General features: G+C 38.1%; 1 protein-coding gene across 8 annotated transcripts in view; it reads right to left on the bottom strand.

Moving 5' to 3' along the window:
- raver2 (ribonucleoprotein, PTB-binding 2) overlaps window positions 1–17,467 on the bottom strand; it is a 52,541-nt gene extending 35,074 nt beyond the window's left edge. For all 8 annotated transcript variants that reach the window (XM_008333271.3, XM_025054026.1, XM_025054028.1 and 5 more), the window contains exons 1-2: window positions 16,887–17,467; window positions 7,862–7,928 (exon numbers count right to left, since the gene is read on the bottom strand). In XM_008333271.3, the coding sequence (XP_008331493.1) occupies window positions 7,862–7,928; window positions 16,887–17,168 (349 nt within the window). In that variant the 5' untranslated portion in view covers window positions 17,169–17,467. The remainder of the gene's footprint in view (window positions 1–7,861; window positions 7,929–16,886) is intronic.
- Window positions 17,468–18,626: the final 1,159 nt, after the last annotated feature.

Here is an 18,626-nt window from a genome sequence, read left to right on the forward strand (position 1 = left end):
TCTTTTTAACAGGCCACCCACTCAACCCACCCACAGCTTCATTGTTCAAACACTCGGTCCCTCTTTAAGCATTTTACCTAACAGGCATTGTTTTACATACTGTGCGTGCAATCGGAGTTGAGTGCTGAAATGGAATGGATGTGAGAACCTGCATGTTCCGACAGAATACCTTACGATACAGATTTGAAACTTTGGTTCCAAATACATTTGAACTGTTGCAGTCGTGTGTTAAGGCTGTTGCGGTAACTGCAAAAAATAAATAATGTAGATATAGAGAAGCTCACGCAGTGCATGATGGGTCAATGCAACCATTGAGGAAAATTTAGACATGCCGTGTGTAGGGAGCGGTGCCAGTGTGTCAGCTGCCGCACAGCATACGTTCTTGTTGCCGAGAGCAGTACCACCAGCGATAGAAAACAAAATAAAAAAATGATTGGAGACCTCCCTTTTTTCTTTATATATTACATATATTTTATATAATATATATTATCTAAATCTATATATTATATAAATCTATATAGCTGGAAAAGAAATACAAAAAGAATGTATTTTTTCTTCCCCAAAATTCATTGTCCCTAACAATATTAATTACAGCCTAGAGTCCACACAATTTGAGGGACTTGTCAGCCCTGCACTTGGGAAGGCTGGTCTGAGAGTTCTTAACATGTTAGTTTTGTTTCACTTTGTTTCAGATTGATCATCCCTGCAGCCGCTTTTTAATCACATGCCTTCAAACTAAAAGTGAATATATTTTACCAAGGTTGCCCAAGAACTATGAGAAAGACAAAAATACATCATTTAATTATCTCATTTTCTTGTTTTCCAATACATTTATGCTCAGAATTTCTTTTTATCTTTGAGGTTACCATAGCGTGACACAGCGTGACTCAACTAACCTTTTCTAAACACTTGGTTTTGTTTAGTGTTTTTTTCTCAGTTCCAATTGGAAATTAAATTTTAACAAATTTACATCAACTTTTCAAAAAGAAACTTAGAAACTACAGGAAATCAAAAACAGAGTGAATCACAGCATATTCAGCGAGCGAGAAGGTACAGTGACAGGAAACTGTGTGTAAGTGTGTGTGTGTGTGTGTGTGTCGGTTGTGTGAGTGATCAAAGATAACAGCCGAATCACATTTGCGTGGCCTCTGCTGATTTGCATTTAGTGATTCACAGGGAGACAGATGGACAGATGATGACAGAGAGGGGAGAAAAAGAAAGTGGAGAGGGGTGGGGGCGAGGTGGGGGGGGGGTTGGTTAGTGAAACGTGGAGAAGAGAAAAGAAGAGAGAGCGATGACAAGTTACCGTCCAGGGAAGCAATTAGAACCGACTCAGCTTCTGTCCCTCAACAAGATGGAGGGAAAAAGTAAAAAATGGTTTAAAAAAAAAATTATGCAGTTGCATAATGAGTGTGTACTACTGCACGGTTACAACTAACAAACACACATACAGACTCCACACACATTCACGGGCAAAACCCCACCACCGCTAATCCAATGTCAAATTCTTAGATCTGTTGCTAATGGACTCATTTGAATAATTGTTTCTAAGGTGCAGTCAAGCACAACAGCAGCAGAAGCAGAGTCCTATGACTATTCCCTCCACCCACTTGACTATGACGCTAACATGCGGTGCTAACATGCGGTGCTAACATGCGGTGCCTCCTATGTTCTTGCACTTTGTTCCATAAATAAAAAAAGACAAAGTGCAATTAAGACAATGACAAAAACTCACTCTTCTTGACTAGAATATTTCTAAGAACACTCGTCACCAACATGCACCTGCTTGTAAGAGGTGATGAGAAAAATATTTTCATTGTGAATCTGCTGCATAAAGAAACAAAGGTGAACATTTTCAATGCTCGACATGCAAGTATTTTACTGGACAGTCCTTATTTTAATCACACAGTCAGCCATCATCTGTCAAGAATGACTGTACTTGTCACATTAATGTTACTACATAGCATGTATATTTTTAAATAATAATTAGTAAACAAACGCGTTTCCTTCCCTGTAGGATTCTCCAGAAATTTAACTTTGCCCGGATCACTGAGTTGAGTGTGTTGCTAAAACCTAATTGCATATCCATCTATTTTCCATTGCCTAATTATCATCAAGGGTTTTTGGAGGAATTGGAGCAAAGCAGTCTACAGCTGTATTTTGGGGATGGAGGAGTAAACCCAGGGCAGTACACTAGTCCTACCGACAGTCAATAACAGACACTCTGTATAGAGAGAGCATCAGTTGGAGCTGGAACTTGGGCAGATGATACAGCCAGTATGATCAAGTCATGATTTATTTTTTAACATCAATTAAAAACTTGAGCCATGTTACACATAACCACAGTGCTCCATAAAACTATTGCCAAAACCACAGACAGTGACTTACAACTATTTCTGTGACTCTCAGTTTCATATTTTTTCATTAAAACAAACCTAGACTCACAGAGACCACAAATAGTCAGTCAAGTTGTTGACAATTTTGTAAACAATTTTAGGTACAAAACAAAAGTTGACTGAACTTGGTGCCAGCAAATTTCATCTTCATTACTGGACAGTACGGAGAGACACACAAAGAGCTCCATTGAAAACAGGGATTCCCAGGATAACCCGCGCCATTGTATTCCAGATCCCTGGTTCTGCAGCATTGCCAAATTAGAACACATACCTTTGCATTTGTGCTACATCATGTGGAAGCAGCAGCTCAGTGAGGCAGGCTGATGGTCAGATGCCTCACAGACAGACTGGCACACACCATCATATGCCTGTCTGTCTGTCTGTGGGTCTGTATGTAAATGTGTGGCCTGTCGAGCTGCATGTCCTCCATTCTGACTCCCTGGCTGACGGACCGGCCCACACCTCTGTTCACTTTCCAAAAAGTTTTAATAAACAGCAAACAATTAATATGTAGGAACGTTAGAGCAGCTTTGACAAGACACAAACAGAAAATCAAAATAAGAAAATTATCAATTAAAACATTTTAGTCAAAAGATGTTTATTAGAAAATTTTCTTTCCCATTTCGCTGAAAGTGAAAATAAGCCAATTCAATGACAAACTCACTATTATTAAGGCAAAAGCTTTTTGCCAACAACCAAAACAGACAAGGATTCGAAATTAATCTATAAAAGGCAAATTGTTATCTGCTATGATAATGAGCTTGTATGCAGGGGTGGCAACAGCACCGGACAGTAATGTGTGCAGGAAGACTAATAATGATGGAGACTGAGTTTTTTGAATGCAGACAAAAGGACAGATAACAAGCTCCCAGTAAATGTCTGTGCCTGCTAATGGCAAGAAAAGCAGGGAGTAGAAGAATATGAGAAGGACAGACTTAGACGCCAGAGGTGGTGAGAGTGGAAAGGAACCACGGATCAATAAACAATGAAAGGAATAGAATATCTTTTAAAGGTGAGATTATCTTGAGCAATTAAATCTTTGTTTTTAGCAAACAAAGGCAGCACATCTGTGTGTGTGTGTGTGTTTGTGTTAGAAGGGTGGCTGTTTATGGAAAAGTCATCATTAGCCAAGGGACAAAGGAAAGAGTTTGATGTACAGAAGTGAAAAAGTATACACAGAGACATATAAGTTCACATAGACACAGCTGGGGACGCTTCAGCTCACACTAACACAAACATGTGAGACTGCAGGACACACTGGCAGACAGACACTAACACTCCCTTCAGCATGACCTAAAAAGTCCAACTGAAAAGGCACAGCTCAGTCAACTGTTACGGTCATTTGAAGGAATATCCACTAACTGCTCACCAGAGAAATAATGAGAGACATCCTTTTATCCATGTAATTGTTAGCATTAAAACAGGGATTTTTAAAGTCTTTCGTCCAGGAAGAAAAAAGGTAAACAACATCTCTCCCTCTAATCCACACTCACTCAACATATACATTTACACACACAGGCAGGGACACAGACAGAATGGGAAAAAAAGGACATCAAACACCATCTAAGAAAACCAAAACTTGTCATTTTTCATTGTCGTACTTCCACTGTTTTATAGACGTAGCTTCATTGTACTTTCTCACTGTACGTGTAACAAATTGATCCATTACTTTGCAAGTAATTAAGATTTAAGAGTTTACATGATTTCCTCCACCTACCATTGTTTTTCTTCCTTTCATGTTAGCCCTGTGAGACCACCAGAGCCCATACACTATCAAAACCATGGCATGAAAACGAATGAAACTCAATTACACATGAAGGAGAAACTACGCTGAAGTAGGTCAACTGTGATGGGGTGAAACACTCACATGTACATGAAGAATTTCTTCAGTGTAATTAACGGCCAAACACTGAAAATCTGTAGTTACTTGTATCCCAGAGAGGATTAACACTGAAGTGGATGAAATGCATTTAAACAACAAACAACTCTTAATAAATCACTGCTAATTAGTTCCGTCTCTTATCTTTAAGGGTGGTTCAAACTTCAGCTTGTAGAAGGATATTGCTCTTCATCGATGATCATGACTCACCATCTACAGTATGTTGTTTAAAATCTCAACCATTAGGTAGCACTGTCATCAATCCTCAAGCTACAGACCCAATAGGATTGCTATGGATTTTTAAAATGAGTCTGAGTTAATAAAACTAATTTTTTATTTATTTAACAGCCTCCAAGACAAGGATTGGATTTCTTTGTAGGTCAAATGATTTTTTTTGTGCTGACATGTCACTTTTCTAAAACCTACACCGTACATAGTGTACAATATAAAGTGAAAATTGAACGTCCACATGTGACTGCCCATGCAAATAACACAGACACTCGATTGAATCCCCAACTGACTGTCGGACCACGGTCATCTTTGTCTACATACTGCATGTGATGATACTCCCAACCCTAGGAATATGAGTTTCACACCAATTACAGCGGTCTCTGTGCACAGCCGTTTCCTGTTCCCTGGAGAAATCATGACACTTCTGATCTATACCTCCCCGTCAGAAGAGCTCGACCCGTTTGGGTTCTTAAACATCTGGATTGATGTTCAAAGATAACAATGAAAAATGACTGTGACCTGCACGACCTGGGGAACACAAATCTTTATACAACTGCCTTTTAAGGTTTGTGGTTTGAATAAGGCTCAGCTAGTTGTGGCTAAGAATAACACTATCATTAAGAGACGTATATTTGTGATGATATTCAACAATGGTAGCAATTCATGAAACACCAAGTAATTTTTTATATAACCTGATGAAATGTAGGACTGACTGAGTTGAAAAGGTGAAACGGACCGTAAGAAAGTCTCGACTTCTGAACTTCTACGTTTTAAAAAAGTGTTGACAAATTTCACAAATCAAACTGGAAGAGAAAATATGTCTGAAACTTATGACTTGTTGATTTTCTCACATTTACAAACAAAATGAAACGGAACTCGTCGCCGGCCACAACGTCCTCGCAGACAGATGAAGTCATTACGGTTCTGCTGAGAGTTCGAAGAATAAAATGGATTGATATTGATCTGTCTTTGTCTAAGGTCCGGCCACCTGCTGATGAAATGAGACCGATATCAAATCACCTTCATTCAAGATCACTTTACTTGTTACGATGGGATGGCAAAAAGGGATATATGCAATTTTTAGGAAAAAAAAATTCTAGACACACAACAAAGTATTCACGTCAGAAATGATTAAAAAATAAATCTAAACAGAAAGGAAGGTGCACACACTAATGAACCACTCACAACTGCAGTCCTAACAACCCCCGACACGAGTGAGGATGTAGAATAAAAAGGTTTGGTTCGCAAAGGTCAAGAATCCCAGGAGGCAAAAACACAGGACAGTAACACAAAATAATGAAGTAACGTATCGGGTTTACACTTGTTAATAGGTGTTAAATGTAGACAAATCATGTGTTACATCAATAATAAAAATAAAAAAAAAACAGTGCTACAATCGTAGTCACAGTCTGAAAATCAAACAGCGAGTCTAAAATTAAGTGTGATTTTTAATTTCCAGGTTTGTCCCTTATGTCAAAGGAAAACCCAACTGAATTTTTTTATCACATTGTGGGACGACATAAACAGGCCCACGAGCACAAAAGAAAATCATTTTAAAGCTTTGAAAGTAGAGTCAAAAAAGGTGGAAGAGAGAGAGAGAGAGAGAGAGAGAGAGAGAGAGAGAGAGAGAGAGAGGGAGAGACGAGAGCCCCAGTGAGTCACACTGTAAACATTTAGTTGGGCTGATGTTGTCCAGCTGCTGTGAAAACTGATCTAATGGGTGGTGGATTCAAGCCGACGGTCTAGCACACTCACATTTACACACAAACGACCAACAACGCTCCTACAAAAACTCACAGGAATATAACCGTTTAAATTAAAACTTGTCCATTTGAATATATGTTTATTTTTTGTGTACTGAAACAACACTATTTCCTCCGAGCTCCAAAACAAAACAGCCCAACAGTCTGACCCTTTTAACTGAGCCGACTTCACAAGAAAAGTAGTAAATCTTAGAATGATTAATGACTTCAGGTGTTAAATTACTACGTCTTGACAGAAGGGGACTGTGATGTCGCCATATAAGGGAAGACAAGAAAGAAACATTTAAACCACCTGGAGAATGGTGATAAGAACTTGATGTATATCAGTTTAGCAAATAAAACAAAACAAGAACATTTTTGACCAAATGTTCAAGAGAAATGTTCAAAAGAAAAGTAAAGCGACCGGCTCTCGTTTGCTCCTAAAACAGCATTAACCTTTTGTCCAGGCTGTGCTTTGATTTCTCAGACTCCACTCTACTATGCTAAGAGCATTACGTTTCAGGTGCTTGGCCGACTGCACCTGCTAAATATAGGCACTATGAGAGATTTCCCTGGAAAACGACACACTCTAGGGGCAGGTGGCATGCTCTCTGAGTGTGCGTGGGTGTGTGTATCATTTAGTCGTTGTTCATAGTCTGCCTAAGGTTTCTGCCAAAACTGTAAAAACAAAATGTTATAGTACTAAAAAATATTGAGTGACTTTAAAAAGTTAATTTTGATTCGTTTTAAACTTATAGACAAAATAATATGTTTAATTACACCTTGTTTATTTACCTATTTTCTGGCAGACTTTATGTTTATTTATGTCAACCAGTAGGGGGCAATAATAATTTACTCAGGTGAGTTAAAAAAGCACTCAAGAAAGTTTGGTGGAATGTTTAGCAATTAGTGATTAGCAACGCAGTGCAGGTACAAGCAAACGATGAAATTGTTGAAACTGTGCAAAAAAATGGTTTTGAAAATGATCCCATGGGCTAACTAAAGTTTTGTTTGCCCAACAATGAGTTGAGTTGATTTTCAAACAGTTAATTTCATTAAAGGAAATGCCAATATAGTAATAATTATGATAATATAATTGAAGTGAAAAGCCTTCTACACATTAAAAGAAAAGTTACTTGCTCATTAGGAAAACCCAAAAGTCTGTTCAGGAGTAAAGCCAGTACATTTAGTTTTATTTATAGAGCCCATTATCACCCAGTTGCCTTCAGGGACTTCTGGGTCTGTGCAGCATACATCCTGGCCTTTCTTGTTTTAATTAAAATTATTTATAATTTTATATGTAAAATTAAAATGAGGTCAAATTTAATCAATTTACTGAGGTGACTTAACACTTAAGCTAAATAAGCAGTCATTGGAATTAATAATTCTATAATTATAGTATATAGTATAGTACACTACATGCAATGGGGAACCCAGTGTTTGTGTCATATATACTGTAAATAATAGTGGCACTATACTTTTTATTTTTGTATAATTAGTAAACATTGTGTAAAGATTGTTTTATTTGCAGACAGGCAATTTTTAAGGTGAGTTTTTAATTATGTTTCTTTAAATGAAGACTGAAAAACAGTGATTGTGTCCACAAATCTTACCTGTGCCTTTGTTACGGTCCACGAAGCAGTATTTCAGTTCATATTCCTTCAGAATTTCATGGACTTCCTATGAAGAAACAGAATATATGAGATATGAGATTTTTAGAGAGGGAGTAATTTCCTAAATCAATTTAAATGTGCATGAAAAAACATCAACTGCTTGTCTTATTCAACATCAAATCCTGATTTTCAGAAGGAGTGGAGTCTGGTGTCAGGAAGAATCCTTCTTGTTTCTTCTCTGACAAGTAGAGATGCAATAGCACAGCAAGAGATTCCTTTCTCCTCCCCTGTCTGAGCGCATTATGAACTCCACCGCTCACCACTAACTCTCTGTTGGCCCCAGTGCCTTCGCCTCGTGGATTTCACTGTTTTATAGACACACAAGTCAACGACAGCACAAACCGTTCAGAGCCGGCATCAAGAGGTTTTTTCTATTTTCTTAGATGCGCTTCTGTGATATGAGGGAGCTTGTACGATTCAGTCACTGTCAAAACTGTCCAAGAACACAACAGCTCCAGATCGAACAGGAACACAGTGTAGGTGAAGGACTGAAAAGTGAGCAGAAAAAAAGGGGAAAAAAGAAAACCCCAGAGTAAAAACAAGCCGTGAGCCTCACTCTAACCTCCGTGACGGTACAGGATCACTTTGCCAGAAAACAATTATTGCTAAGTGCCGTCAGAGACCCGACGTAATGGCCAGTCTACGGTTGATGATTGCACATCAGACAGAAACTTCGCACCATTTTAACTTTAAATCCAAACAGGGAATTGCCAAAATCAAAGTTTACTGTGGAAACAGTCTGTGGGAAGAGTCTATTTGTCTTTCAAACACATGGCCCAGGGTTACAAAAATAAGACTTTCCACACCATAGTTGCAGACCTTTTTTTAATGTTTCACTAATAGATATTATTTCTATATTTTAGGCATGGAAACTTATTTTACTATTTTATTTGCAGTAGTTGTTAGAAAGTTTCTTCCTTCACCGCTGCCTCGGGGGCTTTATGCAGTATGCTGTGCAGCATTATCCTCCTTTGCACCTGACTGCAAATCATATTCTGTAGACCATAATATTATCTTGTCCAATATAGTCAAAAACTGTCACGTCCGCTGGACAAATTCTCGTATCAGTCATGACTAGTTTCTAGCCAGGCAGCGTTTATCAAACTGGATCATGTTTGTCCAATTAGGAGAGATTCATGACTCGAAACTAAATAACAGCATTCCTTGAAAAGCCTAAACTTTTCAACTTTTCCATTAGTATTATTGAAAAGCACTAACTTTCAATAGTGTACATGAACACAGACACAGGCATGATCTTGGGAAACAAATCACTAAGGTTATAATGATCCAGGAGAATGGTCCGTCTCTATGATGTCAGCTAATGCCTCACAAACTGAGCTTTTATTCACTACTGCTTTGTTAACGCCAGACATAGATCCTCTATTGAGTAATAAAAACAGAAAAACAGTGGTTTGCTTTTCTTTTTTTTTCTTTCTTTTTTTGTTCTAGACCTTTTAGTTGATAAATGCATCTTTGGTGAGGGATCACAAAGGTCAATCTTTTGAAAAAAGCAGTGGTAGGCATTCATTAAAATGTCTATGCAGTGAATTGGGACAATGTGTAGAATAACATTAAAATCTATGAAAATATGTACATTGTGTGTTCTTTATTCCTCATTAAACAATAGTTTATTTTAATTTTAAAAAACAGCAAGTTTATACCATTTTTAAAACAACCTCAGGGTATTGAAGACAGAAATGCTCATGAGTGATGGACAAGACCCAGTGGACTTAAGTCGATGTGTATTGAAGACAGAAATGTTCATGAGTGATGGACAAGACCCAGTGGACCTAAGACAGGTGGACTGTAGATGTATCAGACATTAGATACATACATTGACCAGACACAGAAGAGTCCCTTTGGAGAGAAAGAATCATCTGTGAATTATTTATTTATTCCATGTAAGAAATTCCCAAAATATCTTTTCTTATATATTTTCTTATTCCACACTAATTTATTCCATGTAAGAAATTCCCAAAATCTTTTTTTGGAATTGGGTAATTGGACTTTATTTTCTTATTCCATATTAGCTAGCATTGACATCAACCATATGTAATGTTTGTAATTTCAGTCTTTAAGCCTTTCTGAAAGATTAAGTACCTGCGGGGATAAAAAATGTTGACTGTAAACTTGATTCCCTGACCCTCATACGGGCAACGTAAAACCATGTGTTTGCACATGTGCAAACACATGGTTGCAAGTGTGTATGCTTTGTCTGCATCTCGGGCAACGTAAAATCATGTGTTTGCACATGTGCAAGTGTGTATGCTTTGTCTGCATCCGAGTGTGTGTCTGTGCTGAAAGACAAAAACACTCTGCTTGGCCTCCTTACTGCCAGTAAATGTGTCCTTGACCTACTGATTTACTGATATATGCTACACAGGGAGAAAACACAGGATGGCGCCCAGATCTGCCAACAAGCACAATGTAGTCACCCTGAAATGATTAGCATTACAGTAACTACACAGCATTATCACAGAGAAGTAGAAGTCAGGCTGTGATCTGTTTTTGTTTTATTAGCTATTTATCATTTTGTGTCAATAAATTGAATGCATCATTGAGCATAACATTTTGTGTTCACTCTTTCTAACATAAAACATCTAAGAATCGGTGCACACACACAAACAGGGAGAGAGGAACAGAAACACAGGTGGCTGAAACCATACATAGCACAGATCACTGGCCCATCAAATGCCTGCAGGGGGAGCTTCTTAGAAAACGTTCACTCACATACTGTAGGCAGACAAGCATGAATCCACAAGAGAGCAAGTTTCTTTTTCTCATTTTCCCTGAAACCTTATTTACAAAACCCATGAAAAGCTGCAGTATTGCATCTTTGGAAATTGAACCTAACAGAAAAGGCACTGGCATCACTGGATATTATCATTGATCTCGCAACCAAAAGCAGCATCTTTATAATTACAATATAGGAAAATATTAGTGTATGTATGGTTGCCTGAGTTCTTCTTATCCCTTGAGATATCACAAACATTGTCTGCCTCTGTAATACGATTTCTGTTGCTTTCATTTCCTATTTTCTGCTGGTCTACATGTCTTAAATAGAGGAGTCCGTTGATTTAATCTCACCAAAGAAGGAACCGGGAGGCTGAGGGGAGCAGGTGTCTCACCCTGAGACAGAACCAATCTTGCCATCACACCCCCCCACCCCCAGCACCACCCGTCCCTTCTCTGAACCCACTGTCTTGAAACAGCTGGTCTCAGAATGGAGGTTAAACCTGAGCCAAATGTACGTCCTCAGTATGTGTCATTACAAGTATCATCTGGACATGATGGCAAAGCATCAAATATCAACAGCTTTTATTTTGGCATAAGCTACTCATAGTCTCCACTGCTGGAGGATTAGCCCTAAAAGATTATCACTTTAAGAGTTTTCCATTCATCAAAGGGTTGCCCCATCGAGTAATCTACTAAGATACTGGCAACTTTTCTCTGCCGTATGTCCATCCTGACAAAACCCTCACTGCTCCTCATGGTCAGGATGAGAGAAGGCCAAATTTGCTGAAATCAGAACCTTCTGGACTGTAAGACAAACCCGACATGCTGAGCTGTTGCTACATGAGATAATGGCAATATATACATTCAGACCAGGAAGTGCAATTTCAAATTTGGCAGTTAAATAGCAGCAGATAATATAGTAAAACTTGAGATAGCTTCTTATTTGTTCGTCAAAGAAGACAACTTCTCTAATTTGTTTACTTTACTAAAAAAAAAAAAAAAAAAAAAAAAGAACCGAAACAAATACTTATGGGGTCAAGCTACCTAAAAATACACCACTCTACAACCAGCTTACGACTTTCTAATAAATAATTAATAAGATTATCAATCACAAAGTTACACATTGTTAACAAAGGTCTTACAAACATTTAAGTTACATACTGTAAGTCTTATGTAATTAAAACCCCACTTGTGCTTTTCAGATCTGAAAAGATATTTCTAAAAGACAATGTGTTATCATTAAAGGGATTCAGTTCTTTATCCTGACATTTTTATTGCTCCCTAAAGGTTGAATAAAAGTCCTTTTGGTGATTTAGAGAATTGATAGGTACATAGTTTATACTCAAAGTCAAACATCAACAACTCGCCAGAACAAAAATAAAGACTGTCAGAGGAATCTCTAGTGACAAGCTTGTTTGATAATAGGGAACAACGGACCTCTAAAGTCTTATTCAATATTTTCATTTGACCCTTTTGCCAAAACAGAGCTACAGCTGATTGATTTAGTTGTTGACTTTACAGTATAAAGTCAAACCCACCAAATTTGCATCTTTTGAAGGTAATCCAAGGGTTTAAGGTAGAGTGAGGAATCATTTCCTTCCTCATCTCCTTTACAAGGTCAGTTTCATCATTAGTATCTGCCAGTTTTGATTAGTTTATCAAAGGACTTTGAAGTGTGAGATGCTGCCATATGAACATGTGTCTTCAACAACAAGCACAGGCTTCTTCCTTATTTGACAGCAGAGGTTGATTATTGCTGTTTATTTTTTGTTCATATTTTTCCAAATTAATAATTTCATCATCAGTCACAACTAAAAATCTGTGTCAACCTGCTGGTATTTGTCTTTCTGTTTTGGCAATAAACACCAATAGTTTAGGTCATATTGAAGGATGTTGATTAATCTCAATTAATTATGATCCATTTGTCCACAGTTACCCTGTTATTAATTGGATTGAAAAAAAGTAATTGTTTGACATCTCTATTTATAACAAATGACTTCCAAAACAGACAGCAGTGTTAATGTGTTGATGTGACCTATTTACAGAGGACAGGCTAATAGGTGCATTGACATTGACAAAAATGTCTGCTTAGCTTTGAGGAAACACAGCAGCCAGCTGATTTAAAGTGTGTACAAACAGGCAGTAAGTGATGGAGGTGATGAAGGTAATGAAGGCTGCCCATTGTCAGGTGGGACAGAGATTCATGAACATCTGCTACTGACACAGGCTCATATCACAGCATGTAAACTGTGAGAGAAAGTGAGTGGGAGGAGAGCAGCTTAGGCACGAACCGCTTTTGCAAACGCATCTGCAAACTCAAACACAGCCTTGTATACGAAAAAAATCCAATCGGTCATACACACTCTCAACCGGCACAAGATTTTTTTCTGTTACTAGGAAAATTAATAATTCAAAAACTTTGCAGAAACCCTTGGAAGACAATCTCCTCATCAATGCGCACATGCACGTGGACACAAATGCTTGAAAACTTCGTGCCTGGATTTATTGAGACATCATTATTTTTTAAAATTCCAAATGGAGCCTGGGTTTGAACAGTTGGATGAAAATCCTCTGTGCAAAATTTGTTCTCGACTTTTTATAGAACACTTGGATTTGGAATTTGTGTAAGAAATTGGAGAGAAATCACATCTAGAGCTCAAGCTTCATGAGCTCCATTGCCATCTTTTTTCTAGTTCAGCTTTCATGCATTTTTTTTTACTTCAGCTGTTAGTTTGAGGACTTGTCACAGAACATTATGCACATTCAGATTTGGAACATTTGCATCCGTCTATGTTTAGGACCTGGAAGGACAGAGACAGTGCATTCCACCAGTAAGATGGGCAACTTATACTACATTGACACTGCAGGAAAAAACATCTCAAATCTGACATTTTGCCCATATGTCATATCTGATTTTTTTATGACAGTGTGAACAGCACTACTCAAAATCAAACATTACTCTTGCATTTACCTCTGGTTGCAACTTCCAGGGGTATCCATGGTGGATGAACTGCCTCCAGCTCCCCCTATCCTTTACATCTTCTACTATAACATCTGATTCCACTATGTCAAATAATCTCCTTTAGCTTTTATTTTCCTTTTCTTGTCTGGCAGCTACATCTTCAACATTATGTCCAAAATCTGTCCAAAATTTCTCCAAACTGTTCAAACTGTCAGCTTATTTGAAATTCTTTGGAATTCTGTCTCAACCCAACCAAACATGTAAATAATTTTTAAAAATGCTATAAATAATAATAATATAAAAAAATCATAAACAATCAAATTACCATCCTGTTCTTATCCCTTAACTATTATATTTTTCTGGAAATAATAATATTCTCACTCTTGGGTTATCTGCCCTCTAATCTAACCCCTGTTTTCCTTTTCACACTGCTCTCTTCCCTCCCCCTGTTTCGCCCTGAGATGAGGACTGTCAGCAGAGCCATATATCTGACAAAGTGCACCACAGGCTCCAAACGCAGACACACAAACGCACACACCGTCTACCATACAGCGCTCACTAATGGAATAGCAGGGAAATGCGAGATGGAGTCGACTGGATGTCTCTCAGTCCATCAGACAGGTTAAATACAGTGCATTTAAATTGTTTTATCTGTATCAATCATGTACCAGAATGTGTTTGATGTGCACAGGTAGTATAGAAAGCAATAACTTGCACATGCACAAAGGTCTCCTGCCCAACAAAGGAAGTTTGAGGAAAAACCAAGAGCATGAAGGAAGTGCCTGCACAGCTAAGAAAGTACAGCGACAAACAGAAAAACAGAAGAAAAGTACAACAGCACACTTCCTATATTAAGGTAAATGTGACATTTGGCCTACAAAACATGGTATTGAATATCCACAGATCTGTCTCAGCATCTTGATACAAATCTGTTGTATTGCAAGAATGTCAAAAGTAATTTTAAGCCCAGTTTCAGAGGCTTCAACTTGCAAAAACACACAGCAAAATTGTAAGATCACATCGATACATATCCTGAACTGCACAATATTCATTGTAGTACTAAAGTTGACCAGCAGCTCCACCACACTAACTGTGCTAACCGCTGTGCATGTTTAAAAATGTTTTTTCCTTTTTTTTTAATCAACATCTAATGACTAATCAGTGAACAGTCACTCAACAGATATTTACACATATCTAGCTTTCGAACATGGAACTCTGCAATCATTAGATTGCATCTATTAGCCATTTCAGTCCTGCTTTCAAGACGTTACCATAAATAATTATTCAACACTACTGTGTGGTTTCAAGTGGTAACTGTTAACCTCTGTTTGCAGCTCTACGGTCTGTGGGGATGTTCCAAATCTATATTCTGATTATTTTAGTCCAATCCACAACATCAAATCAACAGCCCATACTGTAAATACAGCACTTCACCTTTAAATGGACAGATAGATTAATGAGGCATATTGAGCGGCGCAGGCTTCGTGTTGATCTGCTTGGGATCACGCTCAATCCGAAACATAAATATGTTTAAAATACAGAGAAATTCCCTGTGTTCCTTCACCTAATCCGAGTGACTTTCCCCTCTCTCCCCTCTGTTTCCACTTAATCTCACCCTCGCTCACTCTTCTCCTTGTCCTCCTCCCTCGTCTAATACATATAAACTAAACACAAGGAGAGTTGACAGATTGCTGCTGCTTCTTCGTTGGCAGTGTGTCTCTTTCTAAGAATGTCGAGCGCTACAACTGAAGAAAAACAGCATCAGCGCCTTTGAAACGCTGCCTCATGAAGACTTGTACACTGACACCAGGGAAATGAAAAAGGTCATGAATTTATAAACAGTGAAGCAGCTCTGTATTCTTTGACAAGAAACATGCGGTGGAATTTAGCGTGCACGTACAACAAACACAGAAAGAAGAACTGACTGATCTGCCTCCGCCTCCAGGGAAGCAATCTCAGTTAGTGTCATGAAATCTCACAAATTCTGATGTCTTCAAAGAAAACAAACTTCACTTACAGCAACTGCTTAAACACATTGTAAATAAGACACAGATTGAGGAATTTTTTTAAAAAAATTGAGCAAATCTTGGCTAACTTTTCATTTTGTTATTCATATATTTATGCTAACCTTTCATTATTTAGCAAAATCCATTCTTTTTAGGCTAACTTTTACTTGGCATTCTGGCAAACCTTTACCTATATTCTTGGCAAATAATGATCATTCATTCACTTTTGCTGTTTGTATTTGGAAGTTTTTAGCTGAATTCATGTGGGATGAATGATAGCTCTGTGGATCAATAAGTTGAGGAATAATATTTTCATGTTGCGGGTTTGATCAAACTGTTCCACGCTATCTATGTTCTATTGTTATTTCATGTTGCGGGTTTGATCAAACTGTCACGCTATCTATGTTCTATGTTATTATGCACAAAATGTTTTAGAAATACATACATTTTTGCGTAATTTCTCTAAAACATTTGGTGACTTTATTATACCAGTAGTTCTCAAAGATGGAGTGGAGCTATTGCAGAGGGTTGGGATATTTTATTTCATTTTGCAATAGTGGGGAAATTTAACTTATCTGTATTTAATTGTTCATAGAGAGTATCAGTTCTGTTGCAATAGCAAGAAGAAAACAAATGTTTCACATTATTGTAAGAAGTTAATTTTTGACATAGGGTTCTGAAAACATGGAATTATCTTTTACTAAGAATTTCCTCCAAAAAAGGCACACGATTATTACCAGTTTTGTTGCTTGTTTTTAGGCTTTACAAGGGTTGGTGTCTTCTGATTTCTATCAATATTTAAACCTCTAGAACAGCCCTCAGGAAAGCTCTCCGGATGGTTCTGGATGATCCCAGATCCACACATAAAAACAGGAATGATCAGTCTATGGTTTGTACTTCGTGAAGGTATTGTCACTTGTGAGTATTTGCTAAAGCACAACATTTTCTCTTTAGTTTTGGGCAAAAGCTTTTTGACTTGTTAGTTTATATTTTTGTTTTTAATTTATATATTCTTTTTAGTAAGAATTACGTTTAGGTCTTTTGCGAATAAAAACTTAGTTAACAAGTCTGCAAACATTTCCAGTGTCAAGTAAAAAAATAAAATCATTTAAGTAACTTAACTTGATAAGTGACACCTGTTTGATGTTTTAAAACAAACAACCTGAAGAACGCCGCAAATGAAAATAATTCGGAAAAAACTACAAAACTCTAACTTTATTTGTTTTTCCTCTTTTTTGTTGTTGTGAAAACAAACTCGTACCTGGGTGCTTGTATCAGGCGGCAGGTTCTTGATGAGTATTTTCCTCCTGTTGCTCAGCTCCTGCCGAGTTTTGGCCAGCCTCCTCGCGATCTCCTCCGGTTCCAGGTCCGGCAGCTCCCGGAGACTAACTAGCGACTCGGAGGGCTGAGCTGCCGCCACCGTCGCTTCCTCTTCTTCCTCCTGCTGCCGGCTCTCAGGACTGTCCATCTCCGGGGAAAGTGCGCTTTCTCGGGCTAGAGAAGAGTGAACGGTCAGCGGCTGAATGGATGAGGCTGCCGCCATCTTGGCTGTCTGAGTGAAAAGTGGGTGAGGAGAGAAAGAGAGAGAGACGTAGAGAAACGGAGAGAGCAGATAGGAGGTGTGTCATGAAGAGATTTATCAGAAAGGAAAGACAGTTAAGGTAAAGTAAATAAGTCCGTTTGTTTATTTTGCATTGTGTGTATAAACAAAACAACCTGTTGTTTAGTTTGGACATATTGTATATTGACCTATTGTAATGTTGTAAAATATTGAACTTTTCCGCTCTCACGGACCTCGGAGTCCTGGCGACCCCAACTGTCTGCTAATTGAATGGAAACCAATTAAGACCCTTCAAATCATCCTTAAAATCAAATGTTTGCTTTGTTTTGTTTTGGGGATCATTTTCCAAAAAATAAAAAAATAAAAAAAAAATCTACAGTTTGTGTGTTTTTCCAAAAAATAAAAAAATAAAAAAAAATTCTACAGTTTGTGTGTTTTATCGTGTGTTTTTTTAGGACTGAGTTGGTCCACACAGTGAAAGAGTGGTTAGTTCCCATGCCTTACCTCAAGCCTTCACCACACTAACCACAAGTTTGAGGTTGAGGAAGCTTGGGCTGTTTAGGGCGACGTGGTGACGAATTGTGGTTGCGAAATGTACGTCTTATTTTTCAATAAACATCAAATATACATATAAAAATACAATGCACTACCATTCTCATATCAGTGGTCACATAGGTGCATGAAAATAGGCTAACTGATGCTCTATCTGTGGGAGTTATCTGTAGTACAGTGAGCCATCAAACCTCATTCACACACCATGTTAACATCTATCTGTACATGGTTAACATGTGAATGAGCTTTGATGGCTCACTGTACTACAGATTACTCCCACAGTTAGAAACATACACGAATGTGTTCACACTAAATGACCCATAGCCAAAGTGAATCATCTGCCTCCATCTCACCCCTCTTCTACTGTTACACCAACCATCTCCATGTCCTCTTTTGCTACACCTGTAAATCTTCTCTGCGGTCTACTCCCTCTGCTCTTGCCTGGCATCTGCTTTTTGACATTCTTTGTCCAATATAATATGTCCTCTGTCCAAACCATCTCAACCTCTTACCACTATGTGAACTGCTCATACGCCTGTCCATCCTGGTCACTGGCAGTGGGAATCTCTGCATTTTTTCATCTCTGCCTCCTACAGCTCAGCCTTCTGTCTCTTAAAAAGAAGATGAAGGAATAAGCAGAGCCAGGAAAACAGCATTAATGTAATCGGAGTTCCTGTTTAATCCAATAAGAAGTGGAGGAGGGACAGGATCAGCGCATTAGTTATAACCTTAATATTACAGAATACTTGAGGTAAGACTGTAGAGGCAATATTTTGTTTAAATCCATGTTTAATGAGTTAAGAAAGGGCACTATTAAAATGTTGTCACATCACTCTTGGAGGTCCACAGCTGGTACCAAGCACTAGTTCACTTCAATCTGTCCTGCTG

Source organism: Cynoglossus semilaevis, chromosome 2, assembly GCF_000523025.1.
Source record: "Cynoglossus semilaevis isolate Cse_v1.0 chromosome 2, Cse_v1.0, whole genome shotgun sequence".
Lineage (NCBI taxonomy): Eukaryota > Metazoa > Chordata > Actinopteri > Pleuronectiformes > Cynoglossidae > Cynoglossus > Cynoglossus semilaevis.